The 23,015-nt window shown below is 48.4% G+C and overlaps 1 protein-coding gene across 1 annotated transcript in view; it reads right to left on the reverse strand.

The window, feature by feature from the left end:
* Window positions 1-23,015, reverse strand: part of LOC144488386 (estrogen receptor beta-like) — a gene marked incomplete at its 3' end in the record, with an annotated part of 66,848 nt that overhangs the window by 29,780 nt on the left and 14,053 nt on the right. Inside the window, exon 3 of the mRNA XM_078206453.1 lies at window positions 4,921-5,054. Coding sequence (XP_078062579.1) covers window positions 4,921-5,054 — 134 coding nt within the window. The remainder of the gene's footprint in view (window positions 1-4,920; window positions 5,055-23,015) is intronic.

Raw genomic sequence — 23,015 nt, forward strand, 5'->3', positions numbered from 1 at the left:
GTCCTTATCTGAGGAAGGTTGCCCTCGCTATAGAGGGAGCACAGCGAAGGTTCACCAGGCTGATTCCTGGGATGGCAGGTCTGTCATATGAGGAGAGAGTAAGTCGGTTCGGATAATATTCTCTGGAGTTTAAAAGAGTGAGAGGGGACCTCATAGAAAAATATAAAATTCTAACAGGGTTAGACAGGGTAGATTCAGAAAGAATGTTCCCGATAGTGGGGGGATTCCAGAACTAGGGGTCATAGTTTGAGGATAAGGGGTAAACCTTTTAGAACTGCGGTGAGGAGAAATTTCTTCACCCAGAAGGCGGTGAATGTGTGGAATTCACTAACACAGAATGTAGTTGAGGCCAAAACATTGTGTGATTTCAGGAAGAAATTAGATATAGCTCTTGGGGCTAAAGGGATATGAGGGGAAAGGGGGGGATCAGGATATTGAATTCGATGATCAGCCATGATCAAAATGAATGGTGGAACAGGCTTGAAGGGCCGAATGGCCTCCTCCTGCTTCTAGTTTCTGTGTTTGCGTATTAGATGATAAGTTAACCCCCATTTTTATCCCCGATGTGCTGTACCAGCTTTAGTTGTCAGCCTCAATATTTAACCTGGAAACGGATGTTTTATCTGTACATTATAACCGGCAGCAGGGAGTCACACAGGCTGTCGGGGCTGGCTTGTGAAGATGCCCGGGGGATTAAAACCACACAGAGCAGACACTCCTGCCCCCCACCCCCCCCAAATCCCCCCACCCCACCGCCCGCGTGTGGCAAACAACAAAGACAGTGAACACCCACACCAGCGGTTACCATTTATAATCAGAGAATAAATTCACCGTCGATTTGAGGCTTCAAAGGTCAATTTATATATCAACATCGACAGAAATGATTCGCTTAATAATAAAGAAATTGGTCAACAAAAACAGAATAAATTTATAAAATCAAATAAGTCCAGAGTACAGAGAGTGATGATTTTATAAATTAATAAAGAATGGGCAGTAGTAAAGAAGTTAAATTTATAAATTAATATCAGGCAACAATTGAAAGTAATGATTTTTTAAATTAATAAAGAAATTGGAGACAAATGAGGACTAAGAATTTGGAGTAATTACAATGCAGGAGGTTACGGTAACTGCGCGCGCGCGTTATCCAGAGGCAAATGATCCAAATCCCAGCACAGCTCCTGGGGAATTTAATTTATCGGACGTGGTGCTTCTGAAATAGCGTCCATCTTTTTAGATGTTTTATGTAGGCTTTTACTATCAATAATGTGACCTAAATACTGGACTGACTTCTGGAAAAAGTCACACTCCTCTTTCTTGATACACAGACCATGGCCTTAAAGCCATTCCAATGTTGCTTCTAAATTATTCAAGTGCTCTTGTTCACTGAACCTGGGCATTAGAATATCATCCAGGTAACATTGTACACCAAAGAGACCACTTATAATCTGGTCCATTAATCTTTGGAATAGGACTAGTGCAGATGTTATTCCAAAAGGCAATCTTTTGTCATGAAAAAGACCTTAATAAGTAACAATGGTTGCAATTCAGCGGCCACATTCACCTGTGAATATGCTTGTGAAAGATCAACCTTGCTGAATTTCTGCCCATCTGATAACCCAGCAAACAAATCTTCAATTAAAGAAAGTGGATATTGATCAGCGCACAACATGGATTTATGGTTGTTTTAAAATCGCCACAAATATGAACTAAACTAAATGGTTTCATGGCAGGTACATAGAACATAGAGCATTACAGCGTAGTACAGGCCCTTCGGCCCTCGATGTTGCGCCGACCAGTGAAACCAATCTAAAGCCCATCTAACCTACACTATTCCAATATCATCTATATGTTTATCCATATTAAAAGATACAATGGGAGTAGCCAAGACACTCATTATAACCCGATACACCAGTGTTAACAAGTCATATTAATTCTTCGATGAATTGCAAGTGGCACTGTCCTTGCTTTGAGACTTTTTGGTTGACTATTAGGCTTTATCTTGAGTTTCACTTCAACTCCCTTCATTGAGTCAAGTGTCTCTTCGAATACACTCTTGTATTTGTCCAGAAGGTGCAGTAGAGCCAAGACTTACTGCTAAGTTACTGTTTTGACATCGGCCAGTCTGTTGACAGTACTCCAGTTAAGCTTTATCTTCTCCAACCATGATCTCCCAACAGAGCTGGAAAAGTACCACGGACCACACGGAGAGACAACTCCACTGTTTGTCCACTCAACTCTATGATGGCCATGATGTAACCTTTTAACAACCCAATCTCTTCCGTGTGTGTCCTTCAATTCACACCAGCTGGTTTTAAAGGAAGATGCTTCAGTTTTTGTTGGAATGTAGTCTCAGGAATTAAAGATACAGCAGCTCCAGTATCAACCTCCATCCTAATAGGCTGTCCACTTAACTTTGGAATCACCCAGAATCCATGTGATTCACCCTGTATGGATAAGACGGTCTGTTGGAGCTCTTCATCACAGCATTGGACATTCTCTTCTCATAGTCGTAATTCATTTCTTCCATGTTGTAAATTCTTTTATAGAATGCAACTTTTTTCCTTCTTGAAGATATCCAGATTCTTCTTCTGAATATTCTTCTCAGGGGAAGCTGGTCTAGCCCCAACAAGCTTTTCCAATGTGACCCATTTTGCTTCAACTCTTGCATTGTCTATCTTTGCTCCAGCGTTCACTCACTGAATGGCCCATTTTGGCACATCTGTGACATGCTGGTTTCTGTTTCAACTTATGGGCAGTTCCCAAATTGTGGATCTGCATTTCTGCACCAAATTGTGAAGCCTCTTTAGCAGCCAGTTCCATCAACGCTGCGATTTCTATTGCAGTCTTTAAAGTCAAAGCACGTTGAGTAAACAATCTTCTTTGGGTAGCCTCATTTTGGAGGCCAGAAATTAAACGATCTCAAAGAGAACCTTCTGACGACTCACCAACCTCACGATGTTGGGCCAGCCTTTTTAAGGTTGTCACAAGCTGAGCAATGCTTTTGTCTTCCACTTAAATCCTGCATCTCACGGTAAGAAGATAAACTGAAGCAGAGATGCCCTAGATTTGTATCTGGAAGCCATTTCCAATGTGCCGACTTCTGTTCAGCAAGATGATCATTGGCTTTGAAGAGTAATCCTTTGAGGATCTTTGTCAAGTCATCGTATGTTTTGGTTCCTGGCTTTGCTGGATTAACCACATTATGAAGGAAATCAAAGGCTTTTCTTCCTATTGCACTGATAAAAGTTGATACAAGCAACTCATTTTCAATGTTACTCCCTTGCACAATGTACTGAACCTGCTCAGCATGGGAACTCCATGATTCATTTTCTTCATTGAAAGGGCCCATGGATCCTAACGGAACTGCCATTTCTCTCACGGGTACTGGCGATTCGAGACTGTTCAGTCGATTCTTTTTTACCGTCTTCCCAGTACTCTCCCCTTTAAACCCTGAAGACCAGTGACTTGATGTATTTTTTTTAAACGACCCCAGCCATACAGCAAAGCATTCCTTCTTTTCAAACATGCCAGATACTGCCTGGAATCTCACTGTCTCTGATCAGAAAAACCCGCTCTTTTAAAACCACACAGAGAGCTTTCTTCTTACTTGCTCTTCCTGCACTGACCCTTCAGTTGTTAATCCTGTTGTTGATTTCCCTGCCTTTTAATATTCCAAGTGTGAGGACCCACAGTGATTTATTTCTACTTTAGGATCCTTTCCCAACGTTCTCGATGAAACAAAATCCCAATATGTCGCTAATTTTCTTTTTGTGATGTTCTATGTTCGAGGTTGTGGGTTTTACACAAAAAGAAAAAAGATATAATTTGCACGCGTAGATTCAAAGTAGCACGCAACAGGTGTATTGAAGGAGCTGCTTCCGTACAGAGGACAAACTGAAACTCAAACAGCAACCTGTGCAGCACCCTAATGACATGGCCATCAAATCATGTGACTGGCTCTTAAAGCAATCATACAACCACTTGTGTATATAACTCTCCCCCTCCCCTTTCTTCCCCTCCCATCTTCTATCTCTGGCCTCCCTTCCTCTATCAGCCAGACAGAGTCCCTCTCCTCTCACTCCAGCTCTGATTCCTGTTTTTTTTCTCATGATCTACTGCCCATCACCAGATAGGAGTGTGACATGTTGTGGACGAGTCCGTTTGAGTCTGAATTTCCTGATATTGAGAGGCCTGATGGGACATGATCTACAGGGCAACGTTGTCAGATGTTTGGTTGGAAAATATATTTAGATCTGATTCTCCTCAGAGTTCCACTGAGCTCCCACTGGAATTGCAGAGGACACTGACCGGATCATTTTCTGGGGCTTTTCTGCTCGCAGTCTGAGCACTATCTGACCCCTCACTTTGGAGGTTGGGACACAAACTGAACTGGGCCAAAGCAGCAGCTCCCCGAGATCCAGAGCTTTGTTCTGACGAGTGGTGGGATCGTACCGGGGTGGCGGGGGGGTGGGAGGGGGCGGTGAGGGATCCCGAGGGCAGTGACATTCACAGTTAATTTCGGACAAGGGGGAGGAGGCTAACGGAGGAGGGAAACTGAGAGAGATGGAGTGGGAATGGAGGGAGGGACAAAAATGCTGTGTGGGAGTGAGTGGCTGAATCTCTTTGAGAGGCTGAAGGGTTAATGGAATTGTTTTCCCAGCGCGAGATGGAAGTCTGTCGAAGGAGCCATGCCAAGGTATTTGCTCAGCGACAGGGATGAGCATGTTGCCGCCCCCACTCCTGCGGGAGAACCAAGGCCAACAAACTGTTCCAACTTAAAACAAACAGGTTGAAAAGCTTCGACCAGAGTACGAAAGTCCATCTTCCTTCTCCCGGGACAGGCTTCTGTCCACACTGATCAAGCAACAATAAATCTCAGCGGGAGAAAATAGATTTTGAAACAAATTTCCTTTTACTTACTGGAGTTGAGCAGAACCATGGCTTTCAGGCACAGATATTCCTCATGTTGCAGCTTTAATTCTCGGAACCTTGAAGTGGCTGCCAGTAACATGTCAAAGATTTCCAGAATGCCCTCGACACATTGCCCCTCATCCCTAGAGACAAGAGTTTAAAACAAACAATCAGCAGTGATCGACAGAGGACACAAGCGAAGGAATCCAGTTACTGGCAGGATTAGGAGAAACTGGGATTGCTATGTTTACAGCAGAGAAGATTCAGGGGAGATTTAATAGAGATGTTTAAAATTACCAAAGGTTTCAATAAACTAAACAAGGAAAACTGTTTCCAATGGGGTCATCACCAGAAGACACATAAGATAAAGTAAAAGTTTATTTATTAGTCACTAGTAGTCTTACATTAACACCACAATGAAGTTACTATGAAGGTCCCCTGGTCGCCACACTCCGGTACCTGTTCGGGTACACTGAGGGAGAATTTAGCATGGCCGATGCACCTAACCTGCACATCTTTGGAGTGTGGGAGGAAACCGGAGCACCCGGAGGAAACCCACGCAGACACGGGGAGAATGTGCAGACTCCACACAGACAGTGACCCGAGGCTGGAATTGAACCTGGGTCCTGACGCTCTGAGGCAGCGGTGCTAACCACTGTGCCGCCGTGCTGCCCTAAGATGACATGCAGGAAGAAACAGAAATGCTACCAGACCTGCTGAGTATTTCCAGTAGTTTCTGTTTGCGCTATGGGACATTAGGAGGATTATCTAATGCAGTGATTTGTTGTGATCTGTAGTGTCATAGAGGTTTACAGCATGGAAACAGGCCCTTCGGCCCAACTTGTCCATGCCGCCTTTTTTTTAAAGCCCCAAGCTAATCCCAATTGCCCACATTTGGCCCATATCCCTCTATACCCATCGTACCCATGTAACTATCTAAATGCTTTTTAAAAGACAAAATTGTACCCACCCCTACTACTACCTCTGGCAGCTTGTTCCAGACACTCACCACCCTCTGTGTGAAAAAATTGCTCCTCTGGACACTTTTGTATCTCTCCCCTCTCACCTTAAACCTACGCCCTCTAGTTTTAGACTCCCCTACCTTTGGGAAAAGATATTGACTATCTAGCTGATCTGTGCCCCTCATTATTTTATAGACCTCTATAAGATCACCCCTCAGCCTCCTACGCTCCAGAGAGAAAAGTCCCAGTCTATTCAGCCTCTCCTTATAACTCAAACCATCAAGTCCCGGTAGCATCCGAGTAAATCGCTTCTGCACTCTTTCTAGTTTAATAATATCCTTTCTATAATAGGGTGACCAGAACTGTACACAGTATTCCAAATGTGGCCTTATCAATGTCTTGTACAACTTCAACAAGACATTCCAACTCCTGTATTCAATGTTCTGACCAATGAAACCAAGCATGCCGAATGCCTTCTTCACCACTCTGTCCACCTGTGACTCCACTTTCAAGGAGCTATGAACCTCTACCCCTAGATCTCTTTGTTCTGTAACTCTCCCCAACACCCTACCATTGGGCCTCTGACGCAAATCTTTGTCTCGTCACTGGACACAGGTGAGGTCCCAGAGGATTGGAGGATAGCCAATGTGGTCCCGTTATTTAAGAAGGGTAGGAAGGATAACCCGGGTAATTATAGGCCGGTGAGCTTGACGTCCGTGGTGGGGAAATTGTTGGAGAAGATTCTTAAAGATAGGATGTATGCGCATTTAGAAAGGAATAAACTCATTAACGATAGTCAACATGGTTTTGTGAGAGGGAGGTCATGCCTCACTAACCTGGTGGTGTTTTTTGAAGAAGTGACCAAAATGGTTGACGAAGGAAGGGCCGTGGATGTCGTCTATATGGACTTTAGTAAAGCGTTTGACAAAGTCCCTCATGGTAGGCTAGTGAAAAAGGTTGGATCCCATGGGATAAAGGGGGAGGTGGCTAGATGGGTGGAGAACTGGCTTGGTCATAGAAGACAGAGGGTGGTAGTGGAAGGGTCTTTTTCCGGCTGGAGGCCTGTGACTAGTGGTGTACCGCAGGGCTCTGTATTGGGACCTCTGCTGTTTGTGATTTATATAAATGATCTGGAAGAAGGAGTAACTGGGGTGATCAGTAAGTTTGCGGACGACACAAAACTGGCAGGACTTGCAGATAGTGAGGAACATTGTCAGAGGCTACAGAAGGATATAGATAGGCTGGAAATTTGGGCAAGGAAATGGCAGATGGAGTTCAATCCTGATAAATGCGAAGTGATGCATTTTGGTGGGAATAATGTAAGGAGGAGCTACACGATAAATGGAAGAACCATAAAGGGTGTAGAGACGCAGAGGGACCTGGGTGTGCAAGTCCACAGATCTTTGAAGGTGACGTCACAGGTGGAGAAGGTGGTGAAGAAGGCATATGGCATGCTTGCCTTTATAGGACGGGGCATAGAGTATAAAAGTTGGGGTCTGATGTTGCGGTTGTATAGAACGTTGGTTCGGCCGCATTTGGAATACTGCGTCCAGTTCTGGTCGCCACACTACCAGAAGGACGTGGAGGCTTTGGAGAGAGTACAGAGGAGGTTTACCAGGATGTTGCCTGGTATGGAGGGGCTTGGTTATGAGGAGAGATTGGGGAAACTGGGGTTGTTCTCCTTGGAAAGACGGAGGATGAGGGGAGACTTAATAGAGGTGTATAAAATTATGAAAGGCATAGATAGGGTGAACGGTGGGAAGCTTTTCCCCGGGTCGGTGGTGACGTTCACGAGGGGTCATAGGTTCAAGGTGAAGGGGGGGAGGTTTAACACAGATATCAGAAGGACATATTTCACACAGAGGGTCGTGGGGGCCTGGAATGTGTTGCCGGGCAAGGTGGTGGAGGCGGACACACTGGGAACGTTTAAGACTTATCTAGACAGCTATATGAACGGAGTGGGAATGGAGGGATACAAAAGAGTGGTCTAGTTTGGACCAGGGAGCGGCGCGGGCTAATTGTTCCTTGTTTCTCGTGGAAGTGGAAATGACTAGGGTTGGGAAGCATTTTCCGATCAGGGCCATTGTGATCTCCTGGACTCGTTTCGATCGCCTAAGGGGGTCGGAGAGGAATTTCCCAGATTTTTTTTCCCCATATTGGCCCTGGGGTTTTTCACTCTGGGTTTTCGCCTCTCCCTGGAGATCACATGGTCTGGAATGGGGGGGTGGGGGTGAGTTAATAGGTTGTAATGAACAAAGCATCGTAGCTGTGGGGGACAGCTCGGTGGATAGGATATTGGTATGTAGATAGGCTGGAAAATTGGGCGGGGATCCTGGATTCAGGATTCAATCCTGGACCGGGGAGCGGCGCGGGCTTGGAGGGCCGAAGGGCCTGTTCCTGTGCTGTACTGTTCTTTGTTCTTTGTTCTTTAACTGAGTAAGTTCTGCCCTGGTTCAATCTACCAAAATGCATCACCTCACATTTATCTAAATTAAACTCCATTTGCCATTCGTTAGCCCACTGGCCCAATTGATCAAGATCCCATCGCAATCCAAGATAATCTTCTTCACTGTCCACTATGCCACCAATCTTGGTGTCATCTGCAAACTTACTAACCATGCCTCCTATATTCTCATCCAAATCATTAATATAAATGACAAATAACAGTGGGCCCAGCACCGATCCCTGAGGCACACCGCTGGTCACAGGCCTCCAGTTTGAAAAACAACTCTCTACAACCACCCTCTGTCTTCTGTCAAGAAGCCAATTTTGTATCCATTTAGATACCTCACCCTGGATCCCGTGAGATTTAACCTTATGCAACAACCTACCATGCGGTATCTTGTCAAAGGCCTTGCTAAAGTCCATGTAGACAACATCAACTGCACTGCCCTCATCTACCTTCTTGGTTACCCCTTCAAAATACTCAATCAAATTTGTGAGACATGATTTTCCACTCACAAAGCCATACTGACTGTCCCTAATCAGTCATTGCGTCTCTAAATGCCTGTAGATCCTGTCTCTCAAAATACCTTCCAACAATTTACCCACCACAGATGTGAGGCTCACTGGCCTGTAGTTCCCAGGCTTTTCCCTGCAGCCCTTTTTAAACAAAGGCACAACATTTGCCACTCTCCAATCTTCGGGCTCCTCACCTGTGACTATCGATGATTCAAATATCTCGACTAGTGGACCTGCAATTTCCTCCCTAGCCTCCCAAATATCCGAGGGTAGATTTCATCAGGTCCCGGGGATTTATCTAACTTGATGCGCTTTAAGACTTCCAGCACCTCCTTCTCTGTAAATGTACACTCCTCAAGACATCACTATTTATTTCCCCAAGTTCCCTAACATCCATGCTTTTCTCAACATTAAATACTGATGAGAAATATTCATTTAGGATCTCACTCATCTCTTGTGGATCTGCATATAGATGACCTTGTTGATCCTTAAGAGGTCCTACTCTCTCCCTTGTTACTCTTTTACCCTTTATGTACTTGTAGAAGTTCTTTGGATTCTCCTTTGCCTTATCTGCCAAAGCAATCTCATGTCCCCTTTTTGTCCTCCTGATTTCTCTCTTAACTCGACTTCTATACCCGCTATACTCTTCAAGGGATCCACTTGATCCCAGCTGCCTTTCCATGTCATGTGCCTCCTTCTTCTTCTTGACCAGGGCCTCAATATCCCGAATCATCCAGGGTTCCCGACTTGTACCAGCCTTGCCCTTCACTCTAAGAGGAATGTGTTTACCCTGAACCCTGGTAAACACACTTTAGAAAGCCTGCCACTTACCAGCCATCCCTTTGCCTTCCCACAGACTCCCTCAACTAACTGTTGAAAGTTCCTGCCTGATACCATCAAAATTGGCCTTGCCCCAATTTAGAATATTAACTTTTGGGCCAGACCTATCATTTTCCTTAGCTATCCTAAAATTAATGGAATTATGGTCACTGGTCCCAAAGTGATCGCTCACTAACGCTTCTGTCACCTGTCAGTGCACTGCCTGAAAAGGTGAGGAAGCAGATTCAATACTTTCCATTCTTCAATTCAACATCCAGAAGAGAGTTGGATATGTAGGGTAATGAGGAAAGAGGAAGGGATAGCATTTTCTAAGGACAGGCATGATGGGCTGAATGGCCTGCCTCTGTACTGTGCCACTGTTTAATGCTAAGCTCAGTGCTGTGGTCTCTGTCCCAGTCCTCCGGATCGGGTTCGGTTTAAACTGTGATGATCAGTGAGATTTTCCCAAGGTGCTGCAGTGGAAGAGCATCATTCACCAGCTCAGGCTGTCTGGGGGAATTCACAGCAAATTCACAGTCGGTAGGGCGTCTGAAGCACAGCAAGATCCCAAAAAGGGCAATGGGAGAATGGCCAATGGACAGACACCGATTTTAAAATTGTTGTTTAAGCGATAATGATTGGCTGGAATCTTTTATCCAGTCTGGGATTTATTCCATAGAATTCCGACAGGGCAGAAGGAGGCCATTCGACCCATCAAACCTGTACCAACTCTCTGACATAAGAGTATCTTACCCAGACACACCCCGGCACTATCCCTGCAACCCCACCCATTTATCCTACTAATCCCCTAACCTACACATCTTTTGGACACTAAGGGGCAATTTAGCATGGCCAATCCAACTAACCTGCACATCTTTGGACATGAGAGGAAACCGGAGCATCCGGAGGAAACCCACGCAGACACGAGGAGAATGTACAAATTTCACACAGATAGTGACCTGAGGTCGGAATTGAACCTAGGACCCTGGTGCTGTAAAACAGCAGTTTTAACCACTGTGCCACCATGCCATCCTCCAACAGTTTAGCATTTCCTCAGTACTGATCCTCTGACAGTGCGGCACTCCCTCAGTACTGATCCTCTTACAGTGCGGCACTCCCTCAGCACTGACCCTCTGACAGTGCGGCACTCCCTCAGTACTGATCCTCTTACAGTGTGGCACTCCCTCAGCACTGACCCTCTGACAGTGCGGCACTCCCTCAGTACTGACCCTCTGACAGTGCGGCACTCCCTCAGCATTGACCCTCTGACAGTGCGGCACTCCCTCACCACTGACGCTCTGACAGTGAGGCACTCCCTCACCACTGACGCTCTGACAGTGCGGCACTCCCTCACCACTGACGCTCTGACAGTGCGGAACACCCTCAGTACTGACCCTCTGATAGTGCGGCACTTCCTCAGTACTGACCTTCTGACAGTGCTGCACTCCCTCAGTACTGACCCTCTGATAGTGCAGCACTCCCTCAGTACTGACCCTCTGACAGTGCGGCACTCCCTCAGCACTGACCCTCTGATAGTGCGGCACTCCCTCAGCACTGACCCTCTGACAGTGCGGCACTCCCTCAGTACTGACCCTCTGATAGTGCGGCACTTCCTCAGTACTAACCCTTTGACAGTGTGGCACTCCCTCAGGACTGACTCCCTGAAAGTACGGCACTCCCTCAGGACTGACCCTTTGACAGTGCAGCACTCTTTCAGCACTGACCCGCTGACAGTGCCGCACTCTCTCAGGACTGACCCTCTGACAAAGAACAAAGAACAATACAGCACAGGAACAGGCCCTTCGGCCCTCCAAGCCCACGCCACGCCCTGGTCCAAACTAGACCATTCTTTTGTATCCCTCCATTCCCACTCCGTTCATGTGGCTATCTAGATAAGTCTTAAACGTTCCCAGTGTGTCCGCCTCCACCACCTTGACCGGCAGCGCATTCCAGGCCCCCACCACCCTCTGTGTAAAATACGTCCTTTCTGATATCTGTGTTAAACTTCCCCCCCCTTCACCTTGAACCTATGACCCCTCGTGAACGTCACCACCGACCTGGGAAAAAGCTTCCCACCGTTCACCCTATCTATGCCTTTCATAATTTTATACACCTCTATTAGGTCACCCCTCATCCTCCGTCTTTCCAGTGAGAACAACCCCAGTTTACCCACTCTCTCCTCATAACTAAGCCCTTCCATACCAGGCAACATCCTGGTAAACCTCCTCTGCACTCTCTCTAAAGCCTCCACGTCCTTCTGGTAGCGTGGCGACCAGAACTGGGCGCAGTATTCCAAATGCGGCCGAACCAACGTTCTATACAACTGCAACATCAGACCCCAACTTTTATATTCTATGCCCCGTCCTATAAAGGCAAGCATGCCATATGCCTTCTTCACTACCTTCTCCACCTGTGACGTCACCTTCAAGGATCTGTGGACTTGCACACCCAGGTCCCTCTGCGTATCTACACCCTTTATGGTTCTGCCATTTATCGTATAGCTCCCCCCTACGTTAGTTCTACCAAAATGCATCACTTCGCATTTATCTGGATTGAACTCCATCTGCCATTTATTTGCCCAAATTTCCAGCCTATCTATATCCTTCTGTAGCCTCTGACAATGTTCCTCACTATCTGCAAGTCCAGCCATTTTCGTGTCGTCCGCAAACTTACTGATCACCCCAGTTACACCTTCTTCCAGATCGTTTATATAAATCACAAACAGCAGAGGTCCCAATACAGAGCCCTGCGGAACACCACTAGTCACAGGCATCGAGCCGGAAAAAGACCATTCCACTACCACCCTCTGTCTTCTGTGACCAAGCCAGTTCTCCACCCATCTAGCCACCTCCCCCTTTATCCCATGAGATCCAACCTTTTGCACCAACCTACCATGAGGGACTTTGTCAAACGCTTTACGAAAGTCCATATAGACGACATCCATGGCCCTTCCCTCGTCAACCATTCTAGTCACTTGTTCAAAAAACTCCACCAGGTTAGTGAGGCATGACCTCCCTCTCACAAAACCATGCTGACTATCGTTAATGAGTTTATTCCTTTCTAAATGCACATACATCCTCTCCAACAACTTCCCTACCACAGACGTCAAGCTCACCGGCCTATAATTTCCCAGGTTATCCTTCCTACCCTTCTTAAATAATGGGACCACATTAGCTATCCTCCAATCCTCTGGGACCTCACCTGTGTCCAGTGACGAGACAAAGATTTGCGTCAGAGGCCCAGCGATTTCATCTCTCGTCTCCCTGAGCAGCCTTGGATAGATTCCATCAGGCCCTGGGGATTTGTCAGTCTTTATATTCCCTAAAAAACCTAACACATCCTCCCTTGTAATGGAGATTTTCTCTAACGGGTCAACACTCCCCTCCGAGACTCTCCCAGTCAACACATCCCTCTCCTTTGTGAATACCGACGCAAAGTATTCATTTAGGATCTCCCCTACTTCTTTGGGCTCTAAGCATAATTCCCCACTTTTGTCCCTGAGAGGTCCGATTTTTTCCCTGACAACCCTTTTGTTCCTGATGTATGAATAAAATGCCTTGGGATTCTCCTTAATCCTGTCTGCCAAGGACATTTCGTGACCCCTTTTTGCCCTTCTAATTCCTCGTTTGAGTTCTTTCCTACTTTTTGTATTCCTCCAGAGCTCCCTCCGTTTTTAGCTGCCTGGACCTAACGTACGCCTCTCTTTTCTTTTTGATCAATCCCTCAATTTCCATGGTTATCCACGGTTCTCGAATCCTACCCTTCCTATCCTTTTTTACAGGCACATGCCTATCCTGCAGCCCTAACAACTGTTCCTTAAAAGACTCCCACATGCCAGATGTGGATTTACCCTCAAACATCCTCTCCCAATCAACAGCTGCCAATTTCTGCCTAATCCCACTAAAGTTAGCCTTCCCCCAATCCAACAATTTACCCTTGGGACACCACTCATCCTTTTCCATCACTATCCTAAAGCTAACAGAATTGTGGTCACTATTTGCCACATGTTCCCCAACCGAAACTTTGAAGACCTGACCGGGCTCATTCCCCAGTAGTAGGTCCAGTATAGCCCCCTCTCGAGTCGGGCTATCTACATATTGTTCCAAAGAACCCTCCTGTACGCATTTTACAAATTCCTCCCCATTCAGACTCCCAGCCCTACGCGATTTCCAGTCTATAACAGGGAAATTGAAGTCTCCCACTACAACAACCCTATTTTTCCTGCACCTATCCAGTATCTCCTGACATATCCGTTCTTCCACTTCCCTTGGGCTGTTGGGGGGCCTGTAGTATACCCCCAACATAGTGACTGCGCCCTTCCTGTTTCTGAGTTCCACCCACAGTGACTCGTTACACGACCCCTCTGAGTTGTCCTCCCTCTGCACCGCTGTAATATGCTCTCTAACTAATACTGCTACTCCCCCACCTCTTTTGGCCCCTCCTCTGTCTCGCCTAAAACACTTGTACCCCGGAATATTCAGTTGCCAGTCCTGTCCCTCTTTCAACCAAGTCTCTGTCAGCGCAACCACATCCAAATTCCTCGTAAGCATTAAGGCCCTAAGTTCGTCTGTCTTACCTGCTACGCTCCTTGTATTGAAGTAGATGCACTCCAGATCTCCAGGCCCAGTGAGGTCATCCTCCCCCAGAGTGCTCTTCTTCTTTGCCAGCCTTGTCCTGGCCCCAAGCTCGTCCCCAGCCTCTACACTTGTAGACATACTTTTTTGATCCCCACCCCCCTGCCATATTAGTTTAAACCCACCGAAACTGCACTAGCAAAACTCCCAGCCAGGATATTCGTGCCCTTCCAATTTAGTTGTGACCTGTCCTTCTTGTACAGGTGCCCTCCTCTCTTGAAAACTTCCCAGTGATCCAGGAATATGAAGCCGTCCCTCATGGACCAGTCCTTTAGCCAAGCATTCAATTGTACTATCTCCCTATTCCTAGCCTCACTGGCCCTAGGCATTGGGAGCAGCCCAGAGATTGCCACCCTGGAGGCCCTACTTTTTAGCCTATTTCCCAACTCCCTGAATTGCTCTCGTAGGATCCCCCCTGCTCTTCCTATCTACGTCATTTGCACCAATGTGTACAATGACATCCATTTCTTTATCCTCCCCTTTTAATATGCCTCCTATCTGCTCGGAGACATCCAGTACCCCAGCACCAGGTAGGCAGACTACCATCCTGAAGTCCTGTTCGCACCCACTGAATTGCCTGTCCGTGCCTCTAACCGATGCATCCCCCACCACTATTGCTCTCCTAACCCCTCTCTTTCCTTTCCGGGCCACAGAGCCTGATTGTGTGCCAGTGACCTGGTCACTGTGACTTACCCCTTGATGCACATCAATTTAGACACGAGGCTCGAGGCTTCAGTAAATGAAGGCTTTTATTTACTATTAATGAAGCTATCAGAACTTATGTACACTATCCCAGACTGAAGGGGTCCCGGCCAGAGCAGGGACTCTTATACCTCTCCCAGGAGGTGGAGCCCGACTGGGATGTTCCACAACAGTAACAAACACAGGTGTAACAACCCCACCCTCACCCAACAGCAACAATAGCACAATCCAACAGTAACATATGTACATCCTTGTAGTACTGGCCAGCCCCTGGCTCAGTACTATCCAGTGGGAACCAACGATGGTTCACCACATTCACCCTCCTTTGAGAACAAAGGCCGGCGGGGTACAAAAAAACAGAATAAAGTGTCAGCAGTCTATAAGTTCAGACGGTCAGGGGGACCGCACCGTCGTTGTGACCTCCTCAATACCGGCGGTGACACCGGAGTAGGCACTTGCGGTGGCGTTCTCCCCAAGGCGGCGTCCAGCTGTTCTTCCACGGACTCACAGGCCGGTTGACCCTGAGGAGACGGTAGTGCAGGGGATCCTGACACGCCCTGCGGTGGCGACCATCTTCGGGGCTCAGGCAAGCTGTGCATGGGAGTAAAATTGTTAAGCAATGGTCCCGATGCTGTCCGCGCCGTGTCCGGGGAAGAAATTAGAGATAATGGATTTGTTACTGGGGGTATGGGAGCGACAGGAGTTGCTACGTCCCCTGCAGGCGCCAGATCTCGGATCGAGACCGTGTCCTCTCGCCCGTCAAGATATGCCACATAGGCATACTGAGGGTTGGCGTGGAGGAGGTGGACCTGTTCGACCAAGGGGTCGGACTTGCGGGCCCTTACATGTCGCCGCAGGAGGACAGGTCCTGGGTACGTCAACCAAGCTGGTAAAGATATCCCCGAGGAAGACTTCCGAGGGAATGAGAACATCCTCTCGTGGGGAGTAGCATTGGTTGCCGTACACAGGAGGGAGCGAATAGAGTGAAGCGCATCAGGGAGGACCTCCTGCCAACGGGAGATTGGAAGACCTTTGGATTTCAACGCCAGTAGGACAGCCTTCCAGACTGTAGCATTCTCTCGTTCCACCTGTCCATTATCCCTAGGGTTGTAACTCGTGGTCCTACTAGAGGCAATCCCGTATGAGAGCAGGAATTGCCTCAAGTCATCGTTCATGAACGACGAGCCCCTGTCGCTATGGATATAGCTGGGGTACCCGAACAGGGTAAAAAGATCACGGAATGCCTTGATCACCGTGGCAGCGGAAGCATCCGAACAGGGGACAACAAACGGGAACCGGGAGTACTCATCGATGATGTTTAGAAAGTACACGTTCCGATCTGTTGAAGGAAGGGGGCCCTTAAAATCAACACTCAGCCTCTCGAAGGGATGAGTGGCCTTGACCAAATGTGCCCGGTCAGGTCGGTAAAAGTGCGGTTTGCATTCCGCGCAAATCCGACAGCTCCTTGTTACCGACCTGACGTCCTCCACCGAGTAAGGCAGGTTGCGGGCTTTTACAAAGTGGTAGAGCCGAGTGACCCCAGGATGGCACAGATCATTATGGAGGGCGTTCAAACGATCCTCCTGAATACTAGCGCATGTTCCACGCGAGAGGGCATCCGAGGACTCATTGAGTTTCCCTGGACGATACATGATATCGTAGTTATAGGTGGAGAGTTCAATTCTCCACCGCAAGATCTTGTCATTCTTGATCTTGCCCCTCTGCGTGTTGTTAAACATGAACGCCACGGACCGCTGGTCCGTGATCAGGGTGAACCGTTTTCCCACCAAGTAATGGCGCCAGTGTCTGACGGCCTCCACAATGGCCTGGGCCTCCTTTTCCACCGCTGAATGCCGAATTTCGGGGCCTTGGAGGGTGCGGGAAAAATTGCAACGGGCCTGCCCACCTGGTTAAGTGTGGCGGCCAGGGCGAAATCAGATGCATCGCTTTCCACCTGAAAGGGGATGGATTCGTCTACCGCGTGCATCGTGGCTTTCGCAATGTCGTCTTTCAATTTCTTGAAGGCCAATTGGGCCTCTGGCGTGAGGGGAAAAGTCGTGGACTTAATAAGCGGACGGGCTTTGTCCGCGTAGTTGGGGACCCACTGCGCATAATAGGAGAAGAAGCCTAGGCACCTTCTCAGTGCTTTTGCGCTAGCGGGCAAGGGAAGTTCAGCAAGGGGGCGCATACGGTCTGGATCAGGGCCAATGACCCCATTTTCCACCACGTATCCCAGGATGGCTAAACGGCGCGTACCGAACACACGCTTCTCCCTGTTGTAGGTCAAGTTCAGGCGAGATGCAGTGCGTAAGAAGTTTTGGAGGTTTGTGTCATGGTCCTGCTGATCATGGCCGCAGATGGTGACATTATCCAGGTACGGGAAGATAGCCCGCAGCCTGTTCTGGTCCACCATTCAGTCCATAGCACGCTGGAAGACCGAGACCCCATTGGTGACACCAAAGGGAACCCTAAGAAAATGATACAAGCGACCATCCGCCTCAAAAGCCGTGTATTGTCGGTCCTCTGGGCGAATGGGGAGTTGGTGGTAGGCGGACTTGAGGTCTATGGTGGAGAACACCCGGTACTGCGCAATCTGATTGACCATATCAGATATGCGCGGGAGAGGATACGCATCCAGCTGCGTATATCGGTTAATGGTCTGATTGTAATCAATGACCATCCGGGGTTTGTTCCCGCTCTTGACCACAACAACCTGTGCCCTCCACGGACTAACACTGGGCTGTATGATCCCTTCTTTGAGGAGTCGCTGAACCTCAGATCTAATGAAGATCCGATCCTCAGTGCTGTAACGCCTACTTTTAGTAGCGATGGGCTTGCAGCCTGGTACCAGATTCTGAAATAAGGAGGGTGTGGTGATCTTTAACGTAGAGAGATTGCAGGCGGGGTGCGTTGGGCAATTTGGAGACTGCAGCTGTTCTCCCACTGCCAGTGAAGGGAGTGGCCCACCGTACTGTAGGATTACACTCCTCAAGTGGACCATGAAATTTAGTCCAAGAAGTATTGGCGCGCAAAGATACGGCAACACAAGGAGCTTGAAGCGCTCGTAAACTGTGCCTTGTACTTTCAAGGTTACCACACAACTCCCTAGCACGGCAACAGACCGGGACCTTGATGCCATAGAGATTGTCTGTTTGGCAGGTTGAATCTGGAGTCCACACCGCTTCACAGTGTCTGGGTGGATAAAGCTCTCAGTGCTCCCGCTGTCAAACAGACAATAAATCACATGATTGTTTACCTGGATATCCATCATTGAACGATCGAGCCTATGAGGCTTGGCCTGGTCCAGGATGATCGACGCCACCGTTGGTTCATGAGCGCCACTGCAGGCAGCTGAAATCGATGTGGAGGACCCCTGCTAGTCGTTCGTGGTCAGTGTCGACCAACATGGCTGCCCCCATGAATCGCACGTGGGTGAGGGCGCCAAACTCAGCGACCCCTGGTGGTCATACTCCTCCGACTCCGTCGACCGTAATGGCGTCGTCCTGGTCTCGCACGTGGACGAACCCCGCGACGACTTCGACGATGATGGTGATGATCCAAGCTCCGAAGAATCGCAGGCCGCACTGCCGTTCCTGGGTTTTGATCTGCACACCTTTGCATAATGACCTTTTTTACCGCATGCGGTGCAGATTACCGCTTTAGCGGGACACTTTTGTCGGATATGTTTTGCTCCTCCGCAGAAATAGCACCGCGGGCCACATGGGGCTGCAGCCGTCGTCTGGCCCAAATGGGAGCACGCCATTACACAGCACTTCAAGCCCGAGGGGCGAGGAGGGATTTGCGACTGCTCCTGCCACGTTGTCTCCACGTGGTCCTCTGGATATAAGACTAAGCTCTTTGAAGCCGACTCGAGCATTTCAGCTAATTCGATGGCCTGGGTAAGATTGAGATTACCCTTTTCCAGCAGTTTGAGACGGATGTTTGATGATCCGACCCCGGCCACAAACGCATCTCGGGCGAGGTCGTACATGCTCTGCTCAGCCGACACAGCTTTGCAGTCACAGCCCCTGGCTAGCTGTAAGAGCTCATTGGCATAGTCCTTCATCGTTTCGCCCGACTGCCGACATCGTGTGGCGAGGAGGTAACGAGCGTGTATCTCGTTAGGTGGTTTTGTATAGCGCTTCTTTAGAAGCTCGAGGGCCTTAGAGTAATTAGTAGCCGCACGGATCGCGAGGTAGACTGTGTCGCTTACCCTCGCATGGAGGACCCGGAGTCTGTCATCGTCTGCAGTGACCGCTGCGGAGGCTGCTAGGTAGTCTTCGAAACACTTCAGCCAGTGGTCGAAGGTGTTAGAAGCGCCCACCGCACGTGGATCTAGCGTCAGATGTTCTGGCTTGAGAATTTGCTCCATACTCTCCTTCCTTTTTTTTCTTCCGTCGAGAGTTTAATAATAGTAAATAAAATTGATGCACATCAATTTAGACACGAGGCTCGAGGCTTCAGTAAATGAAGGCTTTTATTTACTATTAATGAAGCTATCAGAACTTATGTACACTATCCCAGACTGAAGGGGTCCCGGCCAGAGCAGGGACTCTTATACCTCTCCCAGGAGGCGGAGCCCGACTGGGATGTGCCACAACACTACAATACAAAGGTGTAACAACCCCACCCTAACCCAACAGCAACAATAGCACAACCCAACAGTAACATATGTACATCCTTGTAGTACTGGCCAGCCCCTGGCTCAGTACTATCCAGTGGGAACCAACGATGGTTCACCACACCCCTGGAGAGTCATCCTCCTCCACACTATCCAAAACAATATACTTGTTTTGGAGGAGGACAACCACAGGTGACCTCTCCACTAATTGCTCACTCCCCTCCCCTCTCACACCTGTCGCCGAGCCCACCCTATTGTGAGAGACAGCCACTGGAATACTCTCTGGTACATTACGCTTATGACCTTTACTAATCCTAACTGTGACCCACGTGTTTTCCCCGAGGCCCCGGTGTAACTACTTGCCTATAACTCATGTCTATTTGTCTCTCATTCTCCCTGACTAGACTAAGGTCATCAAGCCGCTGCTCCAGTTCCCTGACGCAGTCCCTCAGCACTGACCCTCTGACAGTGCAGCACTCCCTTAGCACTGACCCTCTGACAGTGCGGCACTCCCTCAGCACTGACGCTCTGACAGTGCAGCGCTCCCTCAGTACTGACCCTCTGACAGTGCAGCGCTCCCTCAGTACTGACCCTCTGACAGTGCAGCGCTCCCTCAGTACTGACGCTCTGACAGTGCGGCACTCCCTCAGTACTGACCCTCTGACAGTGCGGCACTCCCTCAGCACTGACCCTCTGACAGTGCGGCACTCCCTCAGTACTGACCCTCTGACAGTGCGGCATTCCCTCAGTACTGACCCTCTGACAGTGCGGCACTCCCTCAGCACTGACCCTCTGACAGTGCAGCACTCCCTCAGCACTGACCCTCTGTCAGTGCAGCACTCCCTCAGTACTGACCCTCTGACAGTGCAGCACTCCCTCAGTACTGACCCTCTGACAGTGCGGCACTCCCTCAGTACTGACCCTCTGACAGTGCGGCATTCCCTCAGTACTGACCCTCTGACAGTGCTGCACCCCCTCAGTACTGACCCACTGACAGTGCGGCACTCCCTCAGTACTGACCCTCTGACTGTGCGGCACTCCCTCAGTACTGACCCTCTGACAGTGCGGCATTCCCTCAGTACTGACCCTCTGACTGTGCGGCACTCCCTCAGTACTGACCCTCTGACAGTGCGGCACTCCCTCAGCACTGACCCTCTGACAGTGCGGCACTCCCTCAGTACTGACCCTCTGACAGTGCGGCACTCCCTCAGCACTGACCCTCTGACAGTGCGGCATTCCCTCAGTACTGACCCTCTGACAGTGCGGCACTCCCTCAGTACTGACCCTCTGACAGTGCGGCACTCCCTCAGTACTGACCCTCTGACAGTGCGGCACTCCCTCAGTGCAATGTGAGCATAGATTTCGTGCTGATGTCCCAGGAGTGAGTGTGAACCCACCATTTCCAGGGTGGCTAGGGCCCTCAAGACATAACTGACCGAACCTGCAATGAACAGCTGATTGAAAAGACATTGGCCGGTGCCTTTCCGCCCCGTCTGCCACGGGAATTGGAGCGAGGGCTGGATAATGGGAAGGTCTGTTGACCTCGGGTGGGATTTTCCGGTTTCGGGACGAGCAACGCCCATCGAGTTTACTAATTTACACACTGATGGTAAAATGCCCCGTCACCGTGTGATTGGCTCTCATTGAGTGAGAGTGATGGAGTGACAGATTTGGTTTTGACCAGTTTGCTGAAATTAATGATCGAGAAATTTCCTCTCATTTCACTGGCTGAAGCTCACCAGAAACATGGCAGCATCCAGAAATATTCATGTGAACAGCCAGAATGGGGGCAAATACAAACTCCTCAGAAAATACCACCATTACCCCAGCTCTTGTGGAACAGACACTTGGCTGAGGTACCAGAAGGTTGAATACTAAAAGACACACACAGTCACACACACAGACACATACACACAGACACACACACACACAGGCACAGTCAGATAAAAACACACATACACACACACACACAGTCAGATACATTCACATACACACACACAGTCAGATAAACTCACACACACGGACACATACACACAGACACACACACACACACAGGCACAGTCAGATAAAAACACACATACACACACACACACAGTCAGATCCATTCACACATACAGACAGGCAAAGACAGACAGACAGACATACACACACACATGCAGAGACACACACAACATGCACACACAGTCAGATAAATTCACACAGACAGACACATAGACACAGGCACATCCACATACACACACTGACTGACAAAGTCAGACATACACACAAACAGACACACACACACACACAGTCAGACACAGATGAGCACAGATAGATAGAAACACACACAAACGTACATAAACATACACATAGACAGACAGAACCAGACAGCACTCAGACACAGGCACCATTACAAACACATACAGAAACACATACGTAGACAGACAGACACACACACCAACAGATACACACACACATCACGCGGGGATACACACACATACATGGACAGACAGAACCAGACAGCACTCAGACACAGACACAGTTACACACACATACAGAAACATGGAGGCAGACACACACACACATCACACAGATATACACACAGACAGACACACATACATCATGCACAAATACACACATATACATAGACAGACAGAACCAGACAGCACTCAGACACCACACAGATACACAAACATATATAGACAGGCAGCCAGATACATTCTCTCTCTCTTCTTCAGGGTACTATGGTTAATGGCCAGGCTTTATTCACTCGAGTCTCTTACACATTCCTTAAGCCCAAACTCTAGAATCATTCTCAAATCCATCACTGTGGAAAACCAACACATTCTCCACGAACACTAAAGCCCCACAATTTGATGCAATTTCAGAGCACACTCTGAGCAATTTCGATTTATAATCCGAATAACCAAATTCACACTTTGTGAAGGTCACACCTTTGCAGAATTTATAAAAGTCTTCATTCTCTCTCTTCTCCACCTGATTTTCTATCGATTTCTTCCCTTCGATTGGTCAGAAACATTAACTCACACCAATATTCCCCGAGATTCGATCGATGATCTATTCCTTCATCAATGCTCACTCTATTCTTCACTCTCTCTTCCTCCTCCAATTCCCGGCTTCCACACTCACTCCCATCAGAATACAGGACGAGGAGAAAGCCATTCAGCCCCTCGAGCCTGTTTGGTCAGTATGGCTGATTCCTAACCGAGCTCCACATCACATTTCAATAACAAAACCCATCAATCTCAGCTTCAATAGCCATTTGTGGAAGAGAACTCCAAACTTCTCCCACCCTTTCTGTCAATTAATGTTTCCTAATCTCACTCCTGAGATTTCTAAACTCTGTCCCATCGTCTGAAACTCCCCAAGACATGGCAATACTTTTTCTCTCTCTTTCTATCCTAT

The sequence above is a fragment of the Mustelus asterias genome, unplaced genomic scaffold (assembly GCF_964213995.1).
Source record: "Mustelus asterias unplaced genomic scaffold, sMusAst1.hap1.1 HAP1_SCAFFOLD_1506, whole genome shotgun sequence".
Classification (NCBI taxonomy): domain Eukaryota; kingdom Metazoa; phylum Chordata; class Chondrichthyes; order Carcharhiniformes; family Triakidae; genus Mustelus; species Mustelus asterias.